The following is a 21,738-nucleotide window of genomic DNA, read 5'->3' as shown; positions in this document are numbered from 1 at the left end:
GTGTTGCTCAGTCTTTGAACCAAATCTGATACCCTCTAAAGCTGACCGAGAACAAGCTAGTCTCACTGCCCTCTGTACAGCTCTGGTGTTCAGTGAAAGCAATAATGCTGAAAAATGTTGGAATTTCATATGCCAGATATCAAAACAGTTTTTGAGGCTGCCACCTGTCTTCACTCTGTTTTTTTCTCTAATCACAAAATGCTTCCTGCTTGCCTAGGGGAAAAAAAAGGCTAAAATGCTCTTCCGCTAAAGCACTCACTTCTCAGTACTTTCTGGACTACAAAGTGCTCTCATCTGAGTCTGAATTTTTAATGTCATTCAGACTCCTGTAAAAGTAAACCATCTGTGAATTACAGTCATAGTTATTTTAATTAGAAAAGCATTAGGGTTTTAAATGTTATTTTTCAAAATGACACATTTTTTAAAGATTAAGTAAAATTGTCATTGATGACTACCAAAGCCTCAATTACTGCTACAGGCCTCCTTTTTTTTTTCCTGGGAGGAAGGAGAAAGGATGGGGGGGAGCTGCTCTTTCTCTCTTTCTTGTTTTTTTTTTTTTCCCTTCTTTTTTTTTTCTTTTACAGAAAAGGTGTAGGATGTAGAAGTACAGACATTCAAAACTACGGAATGGATGCTGAGATGGTGTGTAGGTGGCATGGAGGCAGTATTAGCTCATACTTAATAGGTGTCAAGGGAATCTGTAAAGCTGTTCTTTAGTTTAAAAAAGGCAATTTGTGGGAGTGCTGTGTGTTTCTGGCAGTACTTTCAAAATAGCTACCTACAAAAGACAGAGAACTATAATCTAATGATATTTTACACAATGACACACATTTTAACAGTGCATTAATGAAATGTAGAAAAAAGCCTTAAAACTATTGTAAAATGTGTCTTTTTGCAGTGTACATGTCTGCAAAAATATTGTAACGACAAACACATTTACAGGGTACTGATCTTTTACAAGGACTGAAATGTTATTTTAAAAAGTCTTACTCTCTCTGCTTTGTTTGTTAGCTTTCTTTACACATTTTAAGAGTCCTCCTTTGTCTCTGGCAAACTAGTGACCTTCCACCATGGTACATACTGAATAAACCTACAGTTTAGCATAGATTATATATAGCCTTAATATAAAGTATGTGAGTAGTCCAGTATTCACGCAAGTGACATTAGGCATTTATGTAAGCACTTGTCAGGAGTTGGACTTTAGGGAGAAAAACTGTCATTCACCTCTCTGGGAAAGGGCAGAAAAATGGTCATTCCTTTTCCAAAATCAGTACAAACTTCACAGCTCTTTGCACTTGTGAGGTGACAAAAAGGACTGCATTACAGGAAAGGAAGCGATCAGGAAATTTAAGATGCATGTAAGAAACACTCAGTGGAGGAAACCCTACCCCAGTTTTATCCCATGGGATCTCTGTACTTACTGGACCTATCATTCTAGTCTTTCAAAATTCTAGAAATAGACATAGCACCAAAAGAAACAATATGAAAGTGTCTCTCTGTGTGAACTGAGAATACAGGCAACAGGGACAGCAATGGCAGAGAAAGTAAACTGAGGTAGGAGACTGGAAAACTAAACCCAGACAAATAAGGGATGAACACTGGGACCAAATATGAAGCAAAGTATCTAGAAAAGAAAAAAAAAGAGAAGAAAACAAGAGAAAAGTGTCAAGAGGTATGGGGGGTGGGGAGATGGAATACAGATTTGAGAGATCTGGACGCAAAAGATAGCAGAAAGAAAATACAGAGTTTGCAAGACTAGAAATCATAAGCAAACCCAGAAAGGTGGATGGAGAGAGGGAGGAATATATTCTAGAGGGGAAAAAAGATAGAAATAGGAACCAAAAATAGAGCTCTGTGTTGAAAGACTGAAAGCTTGTGAGCATTCTGAGGTGAAAGTGAACCACCCACTCTATTCTCTGGCCAAGGAGATAAAATGGACTTGAGTTGTGTGGCACAAAATAGCTGCTGAGAAAGCTTGCAGGTGGTGGCTGGCCCAGGCCAGCCTTTTGGTAGCACTGGTGAGGTCCAAACTCACCCTGTGCCAATTTCTGCTACTAGCAAACTATTTCCAAAATACAATGGGATGATACAATGGGACAAAGATATAATGGGACAATGTAATTTTGCTGACATAATTTGAAGTATGACGGAAATATAGAGACTGGTGTTTTAATCATTTACCATTAGTCTGGAAAATCTTCCTGGCTTTTTTTTTTTTTTTAAATGTGGTCTTCATAATTTACTTAATTTTAAAATTGCCTATAAGAAAATTGGCTCTTAAAATAAGATATTCAAAACAAAAAGGAAACTGACTGCCAGCACAGTTAAAATTACTTAAATGACAAATGAATAAACTGGTATACAATTTATAAGCACTCAAAGTTTTCCTACTTGAGGGAAAAATGAGTTAAGAATCCATTATATATTACATTGCTTGCAAAGTAATCTAGTACTTTATCATATCATGTACAAAGCAATTTGTATTTCAATACAGCATGACCACTTTCATTTTAAGCCAAAACCCCCAGTTCTATTCAAAAAAGAACTTAAAAGTCTCTCTAAGTGTACAATTTACATATGTATGATTTCATATACTTCTGCTCATTTCTCTGATTAATCATATGCCACTTATGTTCTATACTCTTCTATTTACTTATAAATATACTTTTCCCAAAAAGGACTCTGATAGGCTAATATTATATATTAATATATTGAAATAAAAAAATACTTAAAGATAGCTGTATGAAATCCCATCAATGAAACACCTGTAGATCAGTAATGAAATATGGTTCTCTTTGTGACTGGTAAGAACTGTGGATTGGACTTCATTTTCCTTCTGCAGTTCTGGAAAAATTTTAAATCTCTAGATGGGACTTCCGGGATTTCTCTTTATTGAGGGCTTATTCTCTGCTTTAACACTCTTTTTGAGTGGAAGTTCAATAATACAACTCCACACTGGCAAGGACCATTTCTCCAGAAACAGCGCAGGCTCCTGAAACAACTTTAGCAGTGTCTGTAGGTGTAAAAATGTGAACTGGCACTAACACAGTATTATCTCATGCAACTACCTGATGCTGATTTGGAGCTTCATAAAAACATTCTGACTGACTCTCCTGTACTGCTTATTTCATACCCGATGAGTCTTTGGATCATCCCATTCAAACTTAAGACTTGTCTTACTCTTTCCAAAATGAGTGATCTCTTGTGTTCGGAATTCAAGGCTACTGCTAAGAAGGAATCATTGTGGATTAGAAGAAGCAGGCCAAAAATTGGAAAGATAAACTAAGACAAAGCTTTTATTAGACATTTTTAAGGATTGCTATCTTTCAACCAGACAAGCATTTCTAGCAGTCAAAGGCTGAAAGATTCACTTTTAGTGAAGTCTGGCCCTTGCAGTGCTTGTATCTAACAGCTGCACTGTATAGCAAGAGCAAATTAAATTGATGTTCTGTTTTACTTCTGGTATAATACAAGTTGTTTATATTTCAGCAAGCTCCATCTGAAGTAACCGAGAAGGGTTAATTGCAGACCACTGACCTTAGCTAAACAAAACGTAAAGCTCCAAGTTTTGATGAGAAAGCTCAGTAAGCTATGAGCTAACTCTCCTTTATTGAATTTGTATTTGCAAGCTTAACAGCATGAGGAATGATAATCCAAGCAAATGAAAGTTTCCTTTTGTCAGTAAAAAAAGCCAAGGACTGTTTGTGCCCTGTACTTCTCCCAAAGCATGATAATGTTTGCAAGCTAGTCATGCTATTTGGATCGTGGGCTTTGCTTAGCTAACACATCACTGCGTAACAATAAATGAACACAGCATTGAAAATGTGCGTTTCATAATGAAAAGGCCTTCAGATATTCTGGAGGGCAGGAGATTCTTCTGCTTTACATGGAGCAGCCAGTACTTCCACTCAGTTTAACTATCAAGTTACTACGTATCATCTTGCTCCTCCTAACATTAATAGCAAAACACTCACTGACTTCTCCAGGGGTTAACTTCTCTAGGGGTTAAACAAGTCTATTACTTTCACTCTGTCTGGAGCAGGAATGGTTTGTTTTGATTTAGCAATCTGATTTTCTCTTACATTGGGTGTGCTTCAAAGTCACAGTAAGTAGCTAAGCTTGTCACGATCAATTATATATTTAAGCCAAAACCCCACTTTATCTAGGCTGCGCACAGAGTCAGGATGCAAAAACTGCCTTTCATTAGTAGCTCTGCACTTTTGTAATTCCAGTAGTTAAGCTAAGTGCATGACTGAAACTGCATGGTATGCCAGCTTCAATGAAACCGCTATTTTATTGTCCTAGTTTAGTTATCTTCAGCTCAGCTCACCCAAGTAACAGCAACATTTCATAAACCTATCAACACTTCCCTAATAAATACTTTCTTCTAACACAGAAAGCTGCTGAAGCAAGCATGAGACGTTGGCTAGCTGATAGTGTTTGCTCTTATGCTCTACTAAACAGGAGAAAATAAACCAAAATTGGATTCTGGTATTGGATCTTCTGCACTTGTCCTCTATTTTTAAACAGACTGCAGTATTTTTAAGAGGAGAAAGAACTTGTTCTGTGAGTAGGCTCTGGGGTTTGCTGTTTTGTTGGTTAATAAAACACTCTACAAACACAACTTACGTGAGAAAGAAAAGATAAATTGTCAAGCAGGAAATAAATACAAAGAAAGCATTTTCTTTACTCATTTTTGGGCTCTCACTTCAGAACACAGATTTACTTTCCCCTCCCCCAAGTTAGTATCACCTTTAACAAAATGGTATGGTGAGGTACATTATCAGAAAGAAGTTTAAATAAAGTATCATCCAGATTCACTCAGCTATAAAGCCCAGATCTTTCTTTTCCCCCCTCTGCTGGGGAGTTTATTGGCAACCTCAATCTCTGATGATGACATATAAGCAGGAGGTTCATTTCAGATGTGTGTTGCTTTCTCCTAAACTTCATCATCTTTGATGAGTATATTTTAGCTATCTATTTTTTTGGTCAATATATCTACCCAAATCTGCAACAGCTTGTCAGGTAAGTGCAGGTAACAGTGTTGGGGAAGACATTTTTTGACTTATTCATGAACTCCTGCATCAAATAGATTTTCAGTTCCAGCAGTGACTCATTTGAAGTAGTTACTGCTGGCAACAGTGGCTGAATAAACTGGTTATACGTGTAACCCTCTACTTCTTGGATGATTTTTAGTGATGCACTACAGATGACTCCTTTGCTCTGGCTTTGCTAGCTGACATTATCTGCATTCCTAATTCCTTTTTTCCTTCTCTTTCCTCCCCCTTCTTCTCCCTTTTACATTTTTTCTTTTTTTCAGAGTCCTCTGCTGTAAAAGCATAGAGGAGAGCACCCATGACAACTGCAGATTGAATAAGCTTCCTCATTTAGATTGTTATTTAAAGTTCAACTTTCATGATTAGTCAAATGAATCAAAAAGATAATTGAGAGAGAGAGATTATGTGACGCAGACATTAGTCACTACTGCTGATAGTTGAGTATATGGTTTTGTATCACCTATACAAAATGTGTTGGTGTCAAGCTTGTATTCACTGGGCATTTGTGTGTAAGAAATGGTCTGGACCTAAGAGTGAATTTTCTCCTAGATTTTTCTGCCATAATTATCATCTTTCCATCTGTTTGTCATATCCCTCTGTGGCTTGAAAAAGGTGTAAGGAGAAGGTCACTCATTTTTTTCAGACCTTGTTCCTTTCAGTTTAGTCTGTTGCCATGTGCCTCTTAGTCACTGAGTGACAATGGCAATAACTCTCACCCCCAAACCCTCCTATTCCATTTAACTTATCAGTGTCTCTTAAGAGCTTTGTTCCTTTCTGGTTTGAAGGACAATGCATTATGCACTGCTGTAGTTTTGCACACCTCACTTCTCCTTGTGGTAATGAGATTCTGGAGTCAGAACCTCTAAAATCTGTTTGAGATCAAAAGCTTCAGTCCTCTGCATGTTGGAGGAATTCTGTTTTGCAGTTTCCTTTTTACATTTTTGTCTTTCAAGCTTTCAGGCTTGTTTTCAAACGCCAGTCACTACAGAATCACTAGTCTTGAGCTGCAGGCTTTCACTGATGGCCAATTGCTTTTTTTTGTCCTGTAACACTGTTACTGGCTCCTGGGGAAATAAACTCTGTAGGCATCCTGCTCTGTGTTTCGTGACTGGAGCACAATATGCAATTACTGTTACATAGCTTTTGCCCAAGCTTGTAGCCCCATGCAAGTTCTGAAGGTTAGTGGTACTCTCAGCTCCAGGTACTTGTAAACAAAGGTACAGCTTCTAGATACTAATGATATAATTGTTTTTTATAGGAAGCCTTGTGTCAAGGATGCAGAATATATCCCAGAACTGACTTAAGAAACCTGAGTAGGGAAAGCAAGTCTATTTTAGTATTGCTGTCTTTTTCAGGGTCCATCCTTTTGCTCTTTGCTATTGAGGGAATGGGGCTATATGGGCTTACTACTGACTTTAGTGGCTAAAAGGGGACTTAAACAGCATTTTGACCAAAGAAAATTCTCCTTACGTGTTCAAGTGCAGGTGATCATGCATGTGTGCTCCCAACCTAGTGGGGAGCCTACCTTTTGTTATAACTACGAATCTGGGCCACTGAGAAACATCCATAGCACAAAGTCCAACATAGTCCTTGTCCTTCATAAACAGTTCCAGAAACTTTTTCTGGGCATCTTAATGCTTAGAGGTCATACATGAATAAGAAGACCTATGTTAACCCCATCGTTTAAACTAATATTCACAAAGAAGCCTATAGGAGTGCCCTAACCACTGTCCAGTCCCTAAACTTCGTATCTGTCCCTGAAACTGGTCTGGATCCTCTCTTGTGGAATAGATTTCAGTCCTTCTAGGCTGGGAAAAGACCTGAATCTGAAGCTCACACCCCCTGGGAGAATGCTCTACACATTAAGTCACAGAACACTTCCTTTCTGTACAATAGCTTATATAGTGTGCAAGGAAACACCATTTTCTTTAGAAGCTGCATATGTTAAAGAAATCAGTCCTGCTCAGTTACAAAGCTACCCAAAGGAGATGACTGAGTACCCTGGACAAATGGATACATCCACCTTGCAATCCTCATGCTTGTGAGGATTAACTAGGATATAAATAGGGTAAGGAGATGGGATAGGAAGTTGAGAGCTTCCTGTTCAGTGTTTGGCCTTTTTTTTTTTTTTTTACTTTACTTGACGTACAGCAACCCTAGATACTTTGGTCTGTCTCTGGATCAGCACGGGGAAGTCCTAAGTAGTTGTTTTGGGTCTCCCCTATTATGACAGTATAGCATTTAATATAGGACTTTACATAAAGAAAATGTGCAGGGTTTTTTTGTAATTCAGAAACCATTCAACCACTAAAACATGTACACCAGACACTTTTAAAAACCTGGATGCAAAGTTATACGGTATAACAGGCTTAATTGAAATCTTTTCCTTCCTACAAGAATACACTGATTTTTTGACACAATGATCACAGCTACTCATATGGTAGAAAACTCAGAAAATCAGTTTGATTCTATCCCAAAGCATATATTAAATGTCAAAAGAATATATTGCTGCAAAGGATCTGGTTGCTTGCCACAATGGAAATGACTCAGCTAGCTTGTTTAAAGAATGATATTTTAATTGCTTTGTAGATCACAAACCTGCCAGCCTTGTAATTTACACTGCTGAAGAACAAGACGACATCTTTCCTTGGCAGACAACTTCTTCTTCTCTCCTAGTGCTGTATCAGCCAAATCTTTATACCTAGAAAAATCAGAAGTTGAGTTACTCTAATGTTGGCCTAGTTGACATCTTTGCAGAAATTGTCGCTTTTCCTTTGACTCTCAAATCTTTGATATCCGAACTGGAAACTTAGGATTCTGCTAAGGGTGAAGAAAACAAGAAGGTCAATCACTTTAAATCTTGTATATTATTAGACATGACCTTGGTTAATAACAGTGTGGGACAAGTGATGACTAAAACCCAGATTTGCTTCCTGTCAGTTCTTTGGATGCCTCACTGAAAATCAATGCAGAAAGAATGCAAAGCCTCACCAACTGATTTCATTGGTACTGAACTGGGTCACTGAAAGGAGGAAGATATTTTTCCAGTATGTCATATGCCTATTAAGGAGTAATTCATAAGAAAGTAACCTTGATAAAGATGTTTTCCATCAGTCAGAAATAATTCTTCCTTCACTTTGAACAAAAAGTCTTATAGCAAAGAGACTTTAAGGAACTTGATCAGTTTACACTATTGGAAAGAAGATCAAGAGGAGACTTGACTATAGGATCAAGTACCTTCAAAGATAGAAAATGCTAGATATTAAAGGGCTCTGATGTACCAGATAAAAGAACAAGTGTAGGAAACTTAAGTCATACAAAGTCAAATAAAGAATAAAATTCAAATTTTAACTGTGAACTTACGACAACATATTACTAAAGAAACTGATGAATTTTATAAATGTTGATGCTTCACATTATTACTATACTTTCTTGAAGGTACTGCTCAGTCTAGATCTGACTGCATGTAATGAGCCGGAATGCTTTTTCATTATAAAAAGCCAGTTTTTGAAAAAGAAAGGTTTTGCAAATGTGTCATTTTACTAAACTCTCAATGAAACAAGGTGCGTGCTAACTACATTTCCTGACATTTTAGTTACTCTGTTCCTTAACAGCTGAATTCACCTACAGCTCTGGTGCAACCCAAAACTGTGCTGTTCTGGGACCACTCACACAGACCATGGCAGGCAAAGCTGCAGGGCCAGAATGACTGATGCCGGGGACATCAGTGGTCCCAGGAGCTGTAGCAGCTCTGGAGAAACATTTGCAGGCAAACTGCTCTAAGGCCAAATTACACCTAGACTTCTAGTTTCCTGGAGCCACACAGACCCTTGGTTATCTCAGCTCCTGCAGTCTGGAAATGTTCTTTGGTCTGATAGCAGTCCTGCTGAAGACTCCATGGCTAAGTCTATACTACTAAATGGAATATGAAAGGGATTATTTCTCTGGCATAGAAACCATCTGGCAAAAACCCAGCCCATTTATTAAGTATTCTGCTATGTTCTATTAAACTCTGTCATCTTCCAACAGAGTACACTCTAAGCTGCCTTCTGGAACTGGTCACTAGCCTGTCTTAATTCCCAAATTGTGCCCAGGAATTGTTGGGAGAAATGCTGGTTGGAAGGGGCCAAAACTTCACCAGAGATCCTTTTAGTTAGTCTAACACTCCAGATTAGCAGTAGAAAACTGTGCATCCTACTTTCCCAATAGCTCAACTAGCTGTATGGTCACAAAGATATTTGTTTCATGGACTGCTATTAAGGCTGGGGCCACCTCATTTCCATACTTGTATCAACTGGATTTTCTTAGAAATCATGGAGAATCAGAAGTGTTAGAGAGACAACTACTGGAAAGTTTAGCAACTGCTGACTGAAACAAAGATGATTCAGCATTGACTCACAATGCATGAAGAAGTAACTGTGAAAGTGGTCAGCCTGAAACTCACTCACAGCAGAAACCCAAAGAAATGTATTTCACTCCTGAAACAGAGCCAAATTAAAATTTAAAAGGTTGAAATTCTAAGTTTGGATCAGATTTACTTTAGATCCATGCAAATCACAGGACTCAAAACAAGGATAACCAAGCATTCTTTAAAATCTGTATTACGCAGGAGGCCAGACAATGATCCACTCTTTTCCCCCAGCTTTAAAAGTCTCTAAAATTCTACCACATTACCCTGGAAGTCTAGTCAGAGTTCACAATTCCTTCCAGCCATTAAAGCAACCCCTATCTTAGAAAAACAGGGTGGGCTAATGGTTGTGGTAGCAGAGAAAGAGCTATCTACGGAACTTTAATTCTGCCACAAACTCCCTCTGTGAACATAGCAAGTCATCTGGAAGATGACCTACCCTTTCTCTATGTTAGACACTGAAAAGTTACACTCCTAGCCTGAGTTTGTCATGTTGTTCTTAAGACAGTCTGTGAAGAGAGGTATTTCCACAGGGTGACTTGTCCTATGCATCCTAGGTATTTTTGTTAAAATGAGAAGAGATTGCCCTCTGGAGGTGCCTTTCTCCACTGACCACAGATGGACTCAGAAGAGAAGTCCAGGCTGGATGCTTGCATTCTGGGTGCCTGAGAGTAATCTCACCTTTAAGTCTGCTTGTCTGACTTACTCATCTGCAGAGTAACTAACAGAGGGACTAACATAACTTTCTTATTTCTCCTATCTCATTCAAATATACTGGCTATCTAAGCACCTAGGATGAAAAAGCACTTTAGGCCTGGTGTCATCATCTGCTATGTCAGATCCATCATTTTTATCTTGTATAAGGCTGCTTAAACAAAAACAGCACAAAATTTGTAGCTATTTTTCAGCCAGAATGGTTCCCTGATTTGATTTTCAGCCCAGTTGTGCAAACACCGCTGTTAACACTAGGAAATTAATGGGAACGGTTAAGTGGGAATGAGCAGGCCACACCTGTTGGTGGCAGCCCAAATTTGTCCTGGACAAAAGTGGTGGTCTAATCGTAAGCTTATTTGATTTTTTTGTACTTAATTTTAAATGAGTTACAATATTTAAACTGTCTTCATTTTTTTTTTTCCTTTTGGGGAGATAACCAAACACTATAGCTTTGGCTTAGGCATTTTTTCTATTTTAAACTTGCTTCCTCACAAGTGCTACCTCAGTAAAACATTATGTTAAAAAAAAACCCCTAAACAAAATTGACAATAAACTAAGATATAAAGAAATAAATAAGAACCTGTGAGACATTATTATCAAAATGACATTATCTTTAGTGTATCAGATACTTTCTACTGTGAACTGAGCTTGTGTTACCATGTAGACACAATTTAACATCCTCTTAAATGTAACCCTTTCACGGTCACAAGAATAGCAAAAGAACTTATTATTTTTCAAATTTACTGTATCACAGAAAATAGTAACAAAAAATACTGAATTTATGGTGCAGGCTTGTGCAGATAAACTTGAGTTACTTGCAAACAACAGGGTTTGCTTCTGGGGAGATGTAACCTAGACAGTCTTTGAAACCTTCCCTTAACAGAGAATTCCTCCCCTAACACTGCAGCCTTAGTTCGCTTGGAAGTGAATGAACAAACCCAGTTAAATACCAGGCTTCTTCTCACTGACATGTTGTACATTTTGCTCCAAGTAAATAATGCAGAGTGTACTTGTAAGGCTTTAGAGAGGATCCTGAGGAATCCAGTGAGCATACTCAGTGCCACCTGGCTAAAAAAAGGTTAAATACACTTCAGCTAAACTTGGATTGACATGTTAGCTGTCTAGACTTAAGTCTTAAGAGTCAGTAGAATACACTATTCAGGTGTCATATACCCTACTGTAATATTGATGCTTAAAATAGTTCAGATTAATTGTGCACTGCAAGACCCCCATTTCTTTCCACCGAGTATAAAGATAGTCTATGCTCTTGGCTTCAGTACAGACATATAATATTAGACAAAGTGAATCTCTCTCCTAGCCACATCAAGAAGCTGGTAAGAAACAGTATTTCATGGCCTAGCCAGAGCAACTCACTCACTAAGGGATCCAAACCAAAATACAAACCAGGGAGATTTAAAGCGTTAAATTGAATCAACACCCCTCCACCACCATGTCAAGACTAATGCAGTGTTGATTAGGAAATAAATGCAAGACCTCTTCCAGTTGCAAGTTGAGACAGGGAACACTACCATCAGTGGGGCTCTCCCCAACGCCCCTCCACAGGAAATCAGTCTGAGAGAAGCTCCTTTTTCCCCAGTCTTCTCCTTAGCACTCTCCTTGTCCTAACTTGCCATTTTTACACACCTAAACAGGAGAAAGACCTTTTGGCTAGACAGGCTAGCACTGTGAGCATGTACAGACTGGCCAGGATCCTCTGGTGTTGAAGCAGCTGTGCTCTGACCTCTCTTCCTTTACTTCTGAATGATGCTCTTTATCAGGGAGATTTTTTGTTTGTTTGGACTAGGTACTGCTGCCAATACCCTCAGGTAGCTCGTGAATATGGAAAACTCAGTTCTCTTGGGTCTTCACAGATAAGGATGTTATCTGATCATTTTCTCCCTCACTTCCCTAAGTGCACAGCTGACAAGATCCAGCATGCTGTTTTTCCCTGAGATAGAATATTCTGCAGTTCAGGTTATGGCACAGTAACCCACAGTAATATTCTAAGGCTCAGCACGCTATTTGATTTACACGGAGTGTGCACAAATAGGCTGTCGGGTTGTACTCTCAGTTCTGTCTGCACAGCAAATCTGTAAGCATTGGAATAAACACCACACACTCAATTTCAACAGCACATCAACATGATAGAAGATACTAATGGAAAGAACACGGCAAGTACAAAGGGCACAAAACCAAGCAGCTCCAAATCAACAGCTTAAACCACATAGATGTCTTTGAACTGAAGCCTCAGAAGTACTTTTTTTTTTTGGTTCATTTTTGCTATTCTTTTTCACAGGTCTCCCTCTCGCCTAGCTAAGAAAGAAAAATGAAAAATTACAAAGTCAGAGGTAGCTACTGACTGCAATCCAATATCTTCAGTAAGAGGACAGGTTCTAACACCAGAACTCAAATCCTTCCTGAAAGCAACTGCTTCTCTCCATGTCTTTGTTATTTAAAAAATAAAAATCACGTATGACTGGCACGTAACTGCTTTATAAGAGTGCTAAGTAATGTAGTTTTAAGTTTTAGATATCCAAACACAGCTTATGCAAGGAAAAATAATCAGTTCTGCCAGTGTAATTCATTATGTTGCAGTTTCATTTTCTCTTTCTTTTGTTTACTACAAAGTGTTCTGTTTGGCAAGGTAAAATGACATAATTTAGTAAGATCTATTCAAAAGGTAGTGAATAAAAGGCAGCAATCAAAATTAACTTGTATCCTGTATTTCTGCTAGAAGAAATGTAAAATTTGTCATCACAAAGGAGTAAAACCAGGTTGTGCTGTCTTGCTAAATTCTCTGTTTTCCCTTTCTAAACTTTCTCTTTTCTTCCTTTGACAACCAGGAACAGATTGATATATTATTATGTCTGTGAAGTATGTGAAAGAGATGGACTTTGTTTGCAAAACTTGTCACTGTGCTCAGAACTCAGGGTTTTTAGTTCTGTTTGTTTGGATCTGGGGAGGATGGGGAGAGTGGGTTAGGCATGGTTTCTATTTGAAAAATCTAGCAAGTGAGAGCTGAAATATCTAGAGGACCTATCTATTGAAGAGAGAAACATTTTTTTTTAAAGAAAAAAACCCAATGTCTGGAAAATTTTCAAGTAATAGAAACCTTATAAAAGCAGTCAGCAGCAAAGAATAGGATGGAATTTTGATTAATGTTATGTGTATATAAAGGATACATACTCATTCCACTTCCCTGTGTTATATTCTTTTTTTTCTTGAAGGAATAAACTAATTATTTTTGAAATATGAGGAACATGGGAAGTTCCAGATAATTAGAAAAGGGGAAATAGATTATTATTGTTTTCAAAAAAAGAAAAGTGATTCTGCCAATCTCTGTACAATATATGACATAACTATCTCATTATACAGCATAAATATTAACAACCAAAGCAGGTATTCAAAATTTTAGACAGAATAAATCTTTGGATGTGGAGAAGAAAAAGATGCCTTTATAAATAACAGACTACAGCAGACAAACAGACTGCATTTTGGGCTTCTTTTACAGGAGTACAAAAACATACTGTAAGAAGACTATAAGGTTCACCTCTATATGAAACACATTTTGTACTGAGGCTGCTTCATACAGACTTACAGAACTAATTCAGATTGGTGTGGAGATGAGTATGAAGTACAATTTGCCTGATAGGTTTGAAACTATAAGTAAGTATATATGGCAATGAACCAAAACTTCAGAGTACCTGCTTACCACACTAGTGTTAATTGTTTTAAATATCCTAATTGGTATCAAGCCACACATGATTAAATGGCTAGACCTGCAGACCATTAAGAATTAAGGGAGAAAATAGAATTAAGAGTAATTTTGGGAAACCTGCAAGCAGTTTTATTCTCTCTGGGTTAATCTGGTACACAGACATTTGCTGATGGAAAGAAACCTTGAAAGCGATAACGCTAAAGCTGACCTTACAGCAAACTGACCGGGTATCATAGTTTTACCACAATGTTTTTATATAAGCCACTGGAAGCCAGAAACTTTTCAACTGATGAAACATTCTGATTTTCTACTTCAACAATTAAAAATTCACTTCCTAAACAAAGAGGTATAGGGGCATACATAGCATGCTTTAACATGTCTAGGGAAAAAGGAAAATATACTTGAGTGACATAAATGGTATGTACCTGGGATAAAAGAACAACATTAAGAAGTGGAAAAGACACAGAAAATCCTCAGAACAAAATTTTACAGTGACTTGCACATGGGTCAGCCACTGGCCCCATGTGGAGCTCACTACAGACTTTTGAGGGAGGATCAGGGCTATGAAATCCACTGGATCAGAATACTGTTGCATACGAAGTGGCCGTTTGGGACATTCTAATTTATACTGAGTAAAAAGTAAAATAAATTTCTCAGATAAAGATACTACTTTGTGATGGGTGATAGACAAATGAATTGGAAGGATTTATCTTTTTTGTTTCCAAGATTTTATGTTTTTGCATTAGGTTTTGCCACACTTAATCTTTTCTAGACATCTGAATTTCAATTTCTGGAGAGAAGAAATAACGAAGATATGTGTGTCTTAATCCTAGGATATTTATTCATATACTTCATGTAATTAAGCAGGGGCTTCCTCATCTCAGACAATGTGGCAGCAGAATAATAAATAGAATCTAAATTATAGTTCAGCTCTTGGGATTAGTGGATTCAGCTACACAAATAAAGAATGAATTCACAACATCTGCTGAAGATTTGCATTACAATACTTTTGCATCATCTTACTTAAAGCTGACATTCTCATTCCATCTTGATAAAGCAATGTAAAAATATATTTATTTAAGAAATTGGCAAAAATGAGACATTAACTCAGAAATATGCTAGCATCAAACAGACAAGCAGCCCATTACACCAACATTTACCTCTAACTCTAAATGTTTACAATTACCTCCGGATAGGTAAGCCTTCTCCATAGCTAACTCCCTCTTCATGCTTGGGCACTCCACAAACATGCACACAGAGCAGTAAAATGCTTCACTGTATGCAAAATATATGGACTGTAGAACAAACTTAACTTTATCAACCTGCTAATTTGATTCTGTGTTAACACAGAGTTGATGTAGTACTGGTGTGTAATGAAGCTAGTTTCACTTCTCCACAGATGTAGCCACATGAAAATAGGGTGTCAAAATTGAAAGTCCTCCTGCAAAACTAAAAAGTCTGAAATCATAGAAAATAAAAAGGTACCCTCTTTTTTTTAAGAGAGATCAGAATGAAGCAATGCCTGGGAGCAGGAGTCAAAAGGTGACTGAACAGACAGGTAAATTTTTGCCCTCTCCTACTAGAGAGAAAAAACCTGCCCTGTGAGTCTGAGCCACATCTCACTACTTAGGAATTAGAAGATGTCTTACGCATCCCTTTCTTTAAGATGACACTACAAGACAAGAGTTTTGGTGATTGTCATGGTATTGTGCACTTTGCCTCCAGGAAACCTGCTGCTGGGCCTCACCAGCAGGCCAAGATAGAAGGTCGTCCTCCTTCAAGGGGCACCGGACAAGGTCATGACTGCTGGTCTACTGATCTACAGGCACAATGGTGGGCATGACATTACAAGGGTGAAACTATGAGGAAGCTTTGAAATGATATTCAGAGAAGGACATGATTAGGCCCAGCTCCTGTCCCAGTGTTTGGAAGCCTGGAATCAGATGCCTGAAATAACTGCAAACAGGTGGTGTGAAGCAAAGTGACTTTTGACTTTTTCTGAAAAATACACAAGGCCTTTGCAGAAACATGACGCGGTACTGAGTTGAAACACCAAAGTGGGCTTATACACTTTCCCACCTGGTCTCCTAGAGGGGTTGCTACTTCATTGGCTCATTGTTTGCCAAGAAAGCACTTCCCAGCTCATTTGGAAACATACCCAGACAGACATATATGACAGAAGCAGAAAGCAAAGCCAGAGTAAAATGCAAAATTTGATATTAAAGGGAAACAGGATTGAATTTGATGTTCCACCTAGATGATGCTTTATTTCTTCCTTGCTTTTGTTTTTTGTCTTCTGTACAACCTTGACTTAGCCAAAGAGGAATGGAAATACATAAAATCCTTCCCACAGTGCTCACTAGTAGCTCAGACAAGGTGTACTGGGATCATGGGGAAGGTTTTTAGGACCTTCTTAAATCATACAGGCAAAATACCTTCTCTGGAAGATCATCTCTCTACTCTCTTCTGTGGGAGCTTCCCTTGTGCCCTCTGAACCCTGTGAGTAGTATCAGTCTGGGTAACAGGGGTTCTCCTGGCTCTGAATTGTATAATGGTTATACAAACTGTACACAAGCAACATTTTTCAAGATAGGCTAAGGCCGTCCCCTTGGCATACTGTATCAATATTGGACCAGATTCTGCTCTCATTTACTGTGGAGTACAGCAGGAGTAATTCTGCTAAAGCTCATGATGTTAAATTAATCCCACGTTGGTCTAAGAAAAAAAGCAAAGTAAGATCCAGTGATTAGGATAAATAAAAGGATCTTACATGCATGCTTGCTTAGGATTTTGTGTTTGCTCTCAGATGTCACCAGTATTAACTGCCTACTATTATTCAGTCTGACTAGGAAATCTAGCTTTAGGAAGTCTCATTCCACGTTCTTCTGCTAAAGATTAAATGGTTGTAAAGAATATCAAGATGTGGATAAGGAGAAAAAGGGTGCCATGAATGTCTGAGTTGAATGGAAAGAATTTAACAGCTGCAGAATCACAGAAAGAAAAAACAGCAGGAGGGTCACAGTCACTTTCGAGTGTGGGGCAGCTGGACTGCATTTATTCAAGTCCTATGAGCAGAAAAAAAAAAAAGCAGTTAAGAGCAACTAATTATATTTTTCCAGGCACTGAAATCACACAGTTATATTTAATTAATCAATGAATACAAAGAATTATTTTAAAACTATACAGTAAAATTAATCTATCCAGGTGACAGTTTGCACCTTAATTAGATAATTCAAAGTTCCTGCACGGTGCCATTAGCATAAACTAATGTGTTACATAGTTACTTCTTTAAAATGTTTATTTTAAAGATAGGCTGTTTGTATTAATTTAAGTGGTCTATTATTTTAAAAGGCATTTCCTTAAAAGGGTTTCAATGTACAAGGATTAGTGAAGAGATCAGTGGTTGATAACAATTTCTTTTAACAGGTTTATTTCTATGGCAGGCATTTAACTGAACTTCTTACTACCATATATATAAATCTATGTCCATTATCTTTGTCATTATGTGGTGTCAGCAAATTATGAAGTACTCAATTATTTTCATTGAAACATCAAGTTTCTGAAATCATTTAATGTAATTAGCTACTTGTTATAGGCACACAGAACTCAGTCAGCTTGTGAGATATGCGTCAAGAACTTTCAATATTCTTATTCATACACAAATATAATTTTATCTGTTTTTATAATCCAGGCTTTTAGATGGAATCCAGTACTGTGATAGGTATTTTAGTACTCTGTGAGAACATTTCTCCATGTTTAGAAACAGCACAAGCTTTTAAATTCACAGATGTAAAATATGCATAGATATTATAAGGATATCATAGAGTAACAGGGACATTTAGTGATTTAATAAATGTTTAGTTAACCCTGAGGGATAAGAAAAGTCAAATGCTAGTGGAAACTGAATGTCAGTCCAGAGGTACCAAGGGTGGCACTTAACTCTGGAAATGAAATAAACATTTTAAAATTTCACAGATCCTTCCTTAAGTTAAAATAAGGAAACCCACTGGAACTGCTGAAAAAGTTCAGCCAGAATTATGGTTATATGTGCCCAATAGATTTATCATTGCCTAAGAAAATGAACATAGCTAGGAAAAAAAAAAGGTGGAAGAAAAAAGGCAGAAAAATACCCTGCATATGCCTAGTAGTGGAGGGAGAACAATACCTTGAGATTCTCTTTGAAACAGCCTGAAAGCCAGGACATTCTCTCTTGCACAAAACAACGAACTCCCTGTAAGAAGCTCCGCTGACTAAGTTTTATACATTCTATACTAAATGTAATATAAATAATGCTGGAAGATTATTCAGATTGCACACCAAACGTTTGGAAGTTAGGAACTGCCAGACTTAAAACTGACCATGCCACCTTTATTTCCCTGTATCTGTCTATTTTATTACCTAATTACATCCCCCAGCTTAAGGGACCCCTTTTCATGTCAGTCCTGCAGAACTCCAAGTACAGGACAGACATGAATAATTCAACTGACTTCAGCGGAATGACATAATAGTTTACACCCATTTATAATCGCTTTAGCAACTGAGGGTTGCATTACAAAACTCAGAAGATGCCAAGCAAACAATGCTGATGCTTATTTTTGCCTTCTAAATATAAAGCTAGATGTCTGACCAGCCACTGAAAACTCCAGTCAAAAAAGAAACTTTATTTTCTCTTATACTCATTTGTGTGCTGTCAGTAAGCCCCAGAAACGCCAGCAGCTTTATCATTCTCACAGTCTAACACTGTGACATGTAACATAAGGACTGGTATTTTGCATGTACAATACTACTCATTCTGTGGGCTAGAGAACTGATGATACCATGGTAAAACTTCAAAAGCTGCTTCTGTTTCAACTCCAAAATGTTGTTCTCTGATTTTGTTGGAGCTTTTTACAAACCAATTCTGTTCCTTGCCATAGATGGGAGCTAGACTGAGGCTGTGAAATACCTGCAAAAATGGATAAACCTAAAATAAGTCAATTGAATCACATCCTAAAAGTGACCTTTTTTCTCTATACACTATAAATTAAGTCCAGGATTATTAGGTGAGTCACCATAGCCATCTGAAGTTACCTAGTCCATTTCTTGCCTTTTGAGTATTAAAGAGGACCCGAGGGAAAAATGGGAGAAAACAAGCTAAACAGCTACAAAGAAACAACCCCAAAGGGGGTAGAACAGAATAGTCTATCTACACTTACAGAGTATGTGTAACATACAGAGCTATTCAGTTTGTTCATAACATGAATAGGCCAAATACTATCACTACACTATCACATTGTACAAATACATTTCAAATGGCCTATAGCCTCTAAGATGGTCCCAAATACCTACCTACACCTAGGCAACTCCCCAGGTGATGTACACCAATTCTAATACAGGTGGCTTGCCAGGGAGAATGCCAGCGCACTGTGGATTCTGGTCAGCTCTTACAGTATAATCAATTCCCTATCAGCAAGCTTTTACAAGGGATTAGTAATTTAGAATAGTTCTGAGACTGTTGTAAATGATTCCAAACCGGGCCCCACTATCAGAAAGGTTGATAAAGGAAATTAAAAAAAAAAAAAAAGCTGCAGGAAGAAGGAAGAGGGGACGTATAGAGTGATGGCATTTGTATTCCCAAGTAACTGTTAGGCGTGATGGAGCCCTGCTTTCCTGGAAATGGCTAAACCCCTGCCTGCCGATGGGAAGTAGAGAATGAATTCTTTATTTTTCATCACTTGCACACACAGATTTGCTTTTCCTATTAAACTGTCTTTAGGTCAACCCACAAGTTTTGTAACTTTTGCCTGTCCAATTCTCTCCCCCACCCCACTGCGGAGGAATGAGTGAGCAGTTGTGTGGGGCTGAGCTGCCCACTGGGGTTAACCCACAACTCTTCTTTATAGAATGTGATGATTATACAGTCATTTTAAAAATCATGGTTTTAAACTTTGGAGATGACCTTCATTCTTCACAGGAAATTAAGTCATTAACAAGTTTATGAATTTGGGTTTAAGGTGCCCTCAAAACTGATGACTTCAAAATACTTCATTTATTCACCTTTTCTTGCATTCTAAAAGAAAGACAAATAAAAATGATTACCCTCAATCAGAAATATCACTTCCAGCTCTAGGTCTGAAGCAACAAACTACACAACAGTGAGACTGCCTTTTGGTATAAATTGGTATCATTACATCTACTTTAATGGAATATTGCTTGTTAACACCAGTCAGATTACGTCTTGCTCTCCTTGCAAAGATTTAAGGTATCATGGCACATATCAATGCAGTGCTGTAGGATAAGACTGATGACATTATTGTAGAGTAGACAATAAAGCTGAAAGGGCCAGTGTGATGACCTATCACTTTGTGATCTATTCAGTATATCATTCTCACTAATGCCCTGCCTACCTTGCTCATGAGACTCTGAAATGAGTCTGCTGCACTTTTTGAATTCACAAATGATGTAAGATATTCTGACTTCCCTGCTTTCAAGAGGAAAAAAAGGAGAGAGGAAAGACAGAGAAAAAAAATGAACACAAAAAGCTTCTGGGCAAGGGGAGTTCAGATATGCAATGATGAGTCCCACAGAAGAGTCACAAACATAAACAACACATCTGTGCAATACAGCATCAGCTAATAGTACAAATTTGATCAAAAGATTACAATAGTTATTCATAATGGCGCTATGACATTATTTGACAAAGCAATGATATTAGCATGAACATAAACTTTCCTGAGAAAAAAAGGTATCTCTTGAGAATGATCTCCAAGCAAAGTCAATTGTCTGGATGAGTTAGGAACAATTCAGTGCTCTGAAGTCATTTTTGATCTGAAGTCCACTACTGGAGCATTTCAGTATCAATGAACGCTGTCCTGAGTAGAACTGCAGGTTTCAGGATCTGCAGTTAAGTGTAACTTCTAAGAAGAGTTTCATCTAAGAAGAACTTCATACTGCAATCAGAGGAAGACCTGTAATTAGAACAGGCTTCAAACATATTTGTTTCAGTCTCCTTGCTATGATTACCATAAGAATCCATTATCATTGTGTTCCATATCTTCCTTCCTACTATTTCCTATTAAAATGGTTGTTTTGCCATCTTTTTAAGTTACTTTAAAACAAAAATTCATCAGAATATTACCTCTTTTTAACATTCTATTTTCAAAACATTAAAATCTTAAGGGATTCTTTAATTGACTCAATACAGCTTACATGTTGTAATTTTAACACACTATGTTCATATAGGAGAATAAGGTTAGCCAATGAAAAGGAGGGAGGAGAAGAGGAGGAAGAGGAAGAGGAGGAGGAGAAGGAAGAAGAGGAAGAGGAGGAAGAGGAGGAAGAAGACGAAGATGAAAAAGAAGATGGTCTGATACTGTACCTCCAAATCTGCACTTGACACTGTCTTACCAGTTAGCACAAACAACTACTTATAATCTAAGCTGCATGTCTGCATATGCATAGGTAAAACTAAAGATTAGACTGATGCAATTTAAGCCATTTTTAAAGAGAATTGGAAATGGTAAATCATAACATTGTATTGACTTATCTCTTCTTGCAACAACACTGTAAGAGATGTCTCTACATACAGCCTTCATGTTCTCCTTCACTGTATAAAATTTTCTCTGCTGTTCCTTGAGCAGCAACAGAAGGCAGGATAGGAGCTCCACGACAGAAAACACAAGACTGAGTTGAAAGAGTTAAACCTGGAAAAGATAGTCTAGAAACCTGAGAGACAGTAATGAAATTCCAAGAAACACTCAAAAAGCGCAGAAATAAAGACAAGGAATAGTACACTAGCAGACAATTATTTGGGCTTTCTGAACAACTTGTTTTTTCTCATAGAAATCCTGCAATTCTCATCA

The 21,738-nt window shown here is 37.7% G+C and overlaps 1 protein-coding gene across 1 annotated transcript in view; it reads right to left on the bottom strand.

Moving 5' to 3' along the window:
* MYO16 (myosin XVI) overlaps positions 1-21,738 on the bottom strand; it is a 305,367-nt gene that overhangs the window by 56,642 nt on the left and 226,987 nt on the right. Inside the window, exon 28 of the mRNA XM_010575622.1 lies at positions 7,656-7,758. Coding sequence (XP_010573924.1) covers positions 7,656-7,758 — 103 coding nt within the window. The remainder of the gene's footprint in view (positions 1-7,655; positions 7,759-21,738) is intronic.

The sequence above is a fragment of the Haliaeetus leucocephalus genome, unplaced genomic scaffold (genome assembly GCF_000737465.1).
Source record: "Haliaeetus leucocephalus isolate CR32 unplaced genomic scaffold, Haliaeetus_leucocephalus-4.0 Scaffold495, whole genome shotgun sequence".
In the NCBI taxonomy this organism is placed as follows: Eukaryota; Metazoa; Chordata; class Aves; order Accipitriformes; family Accipitridae; genus Haliaeetus; species Haliaeetus leucocephalus.
The sequence above is the reverse complement of the archived record's forward strand: the minus strand, read 5'-3'. Positions and strand labels throughout refer to the sequence as shown.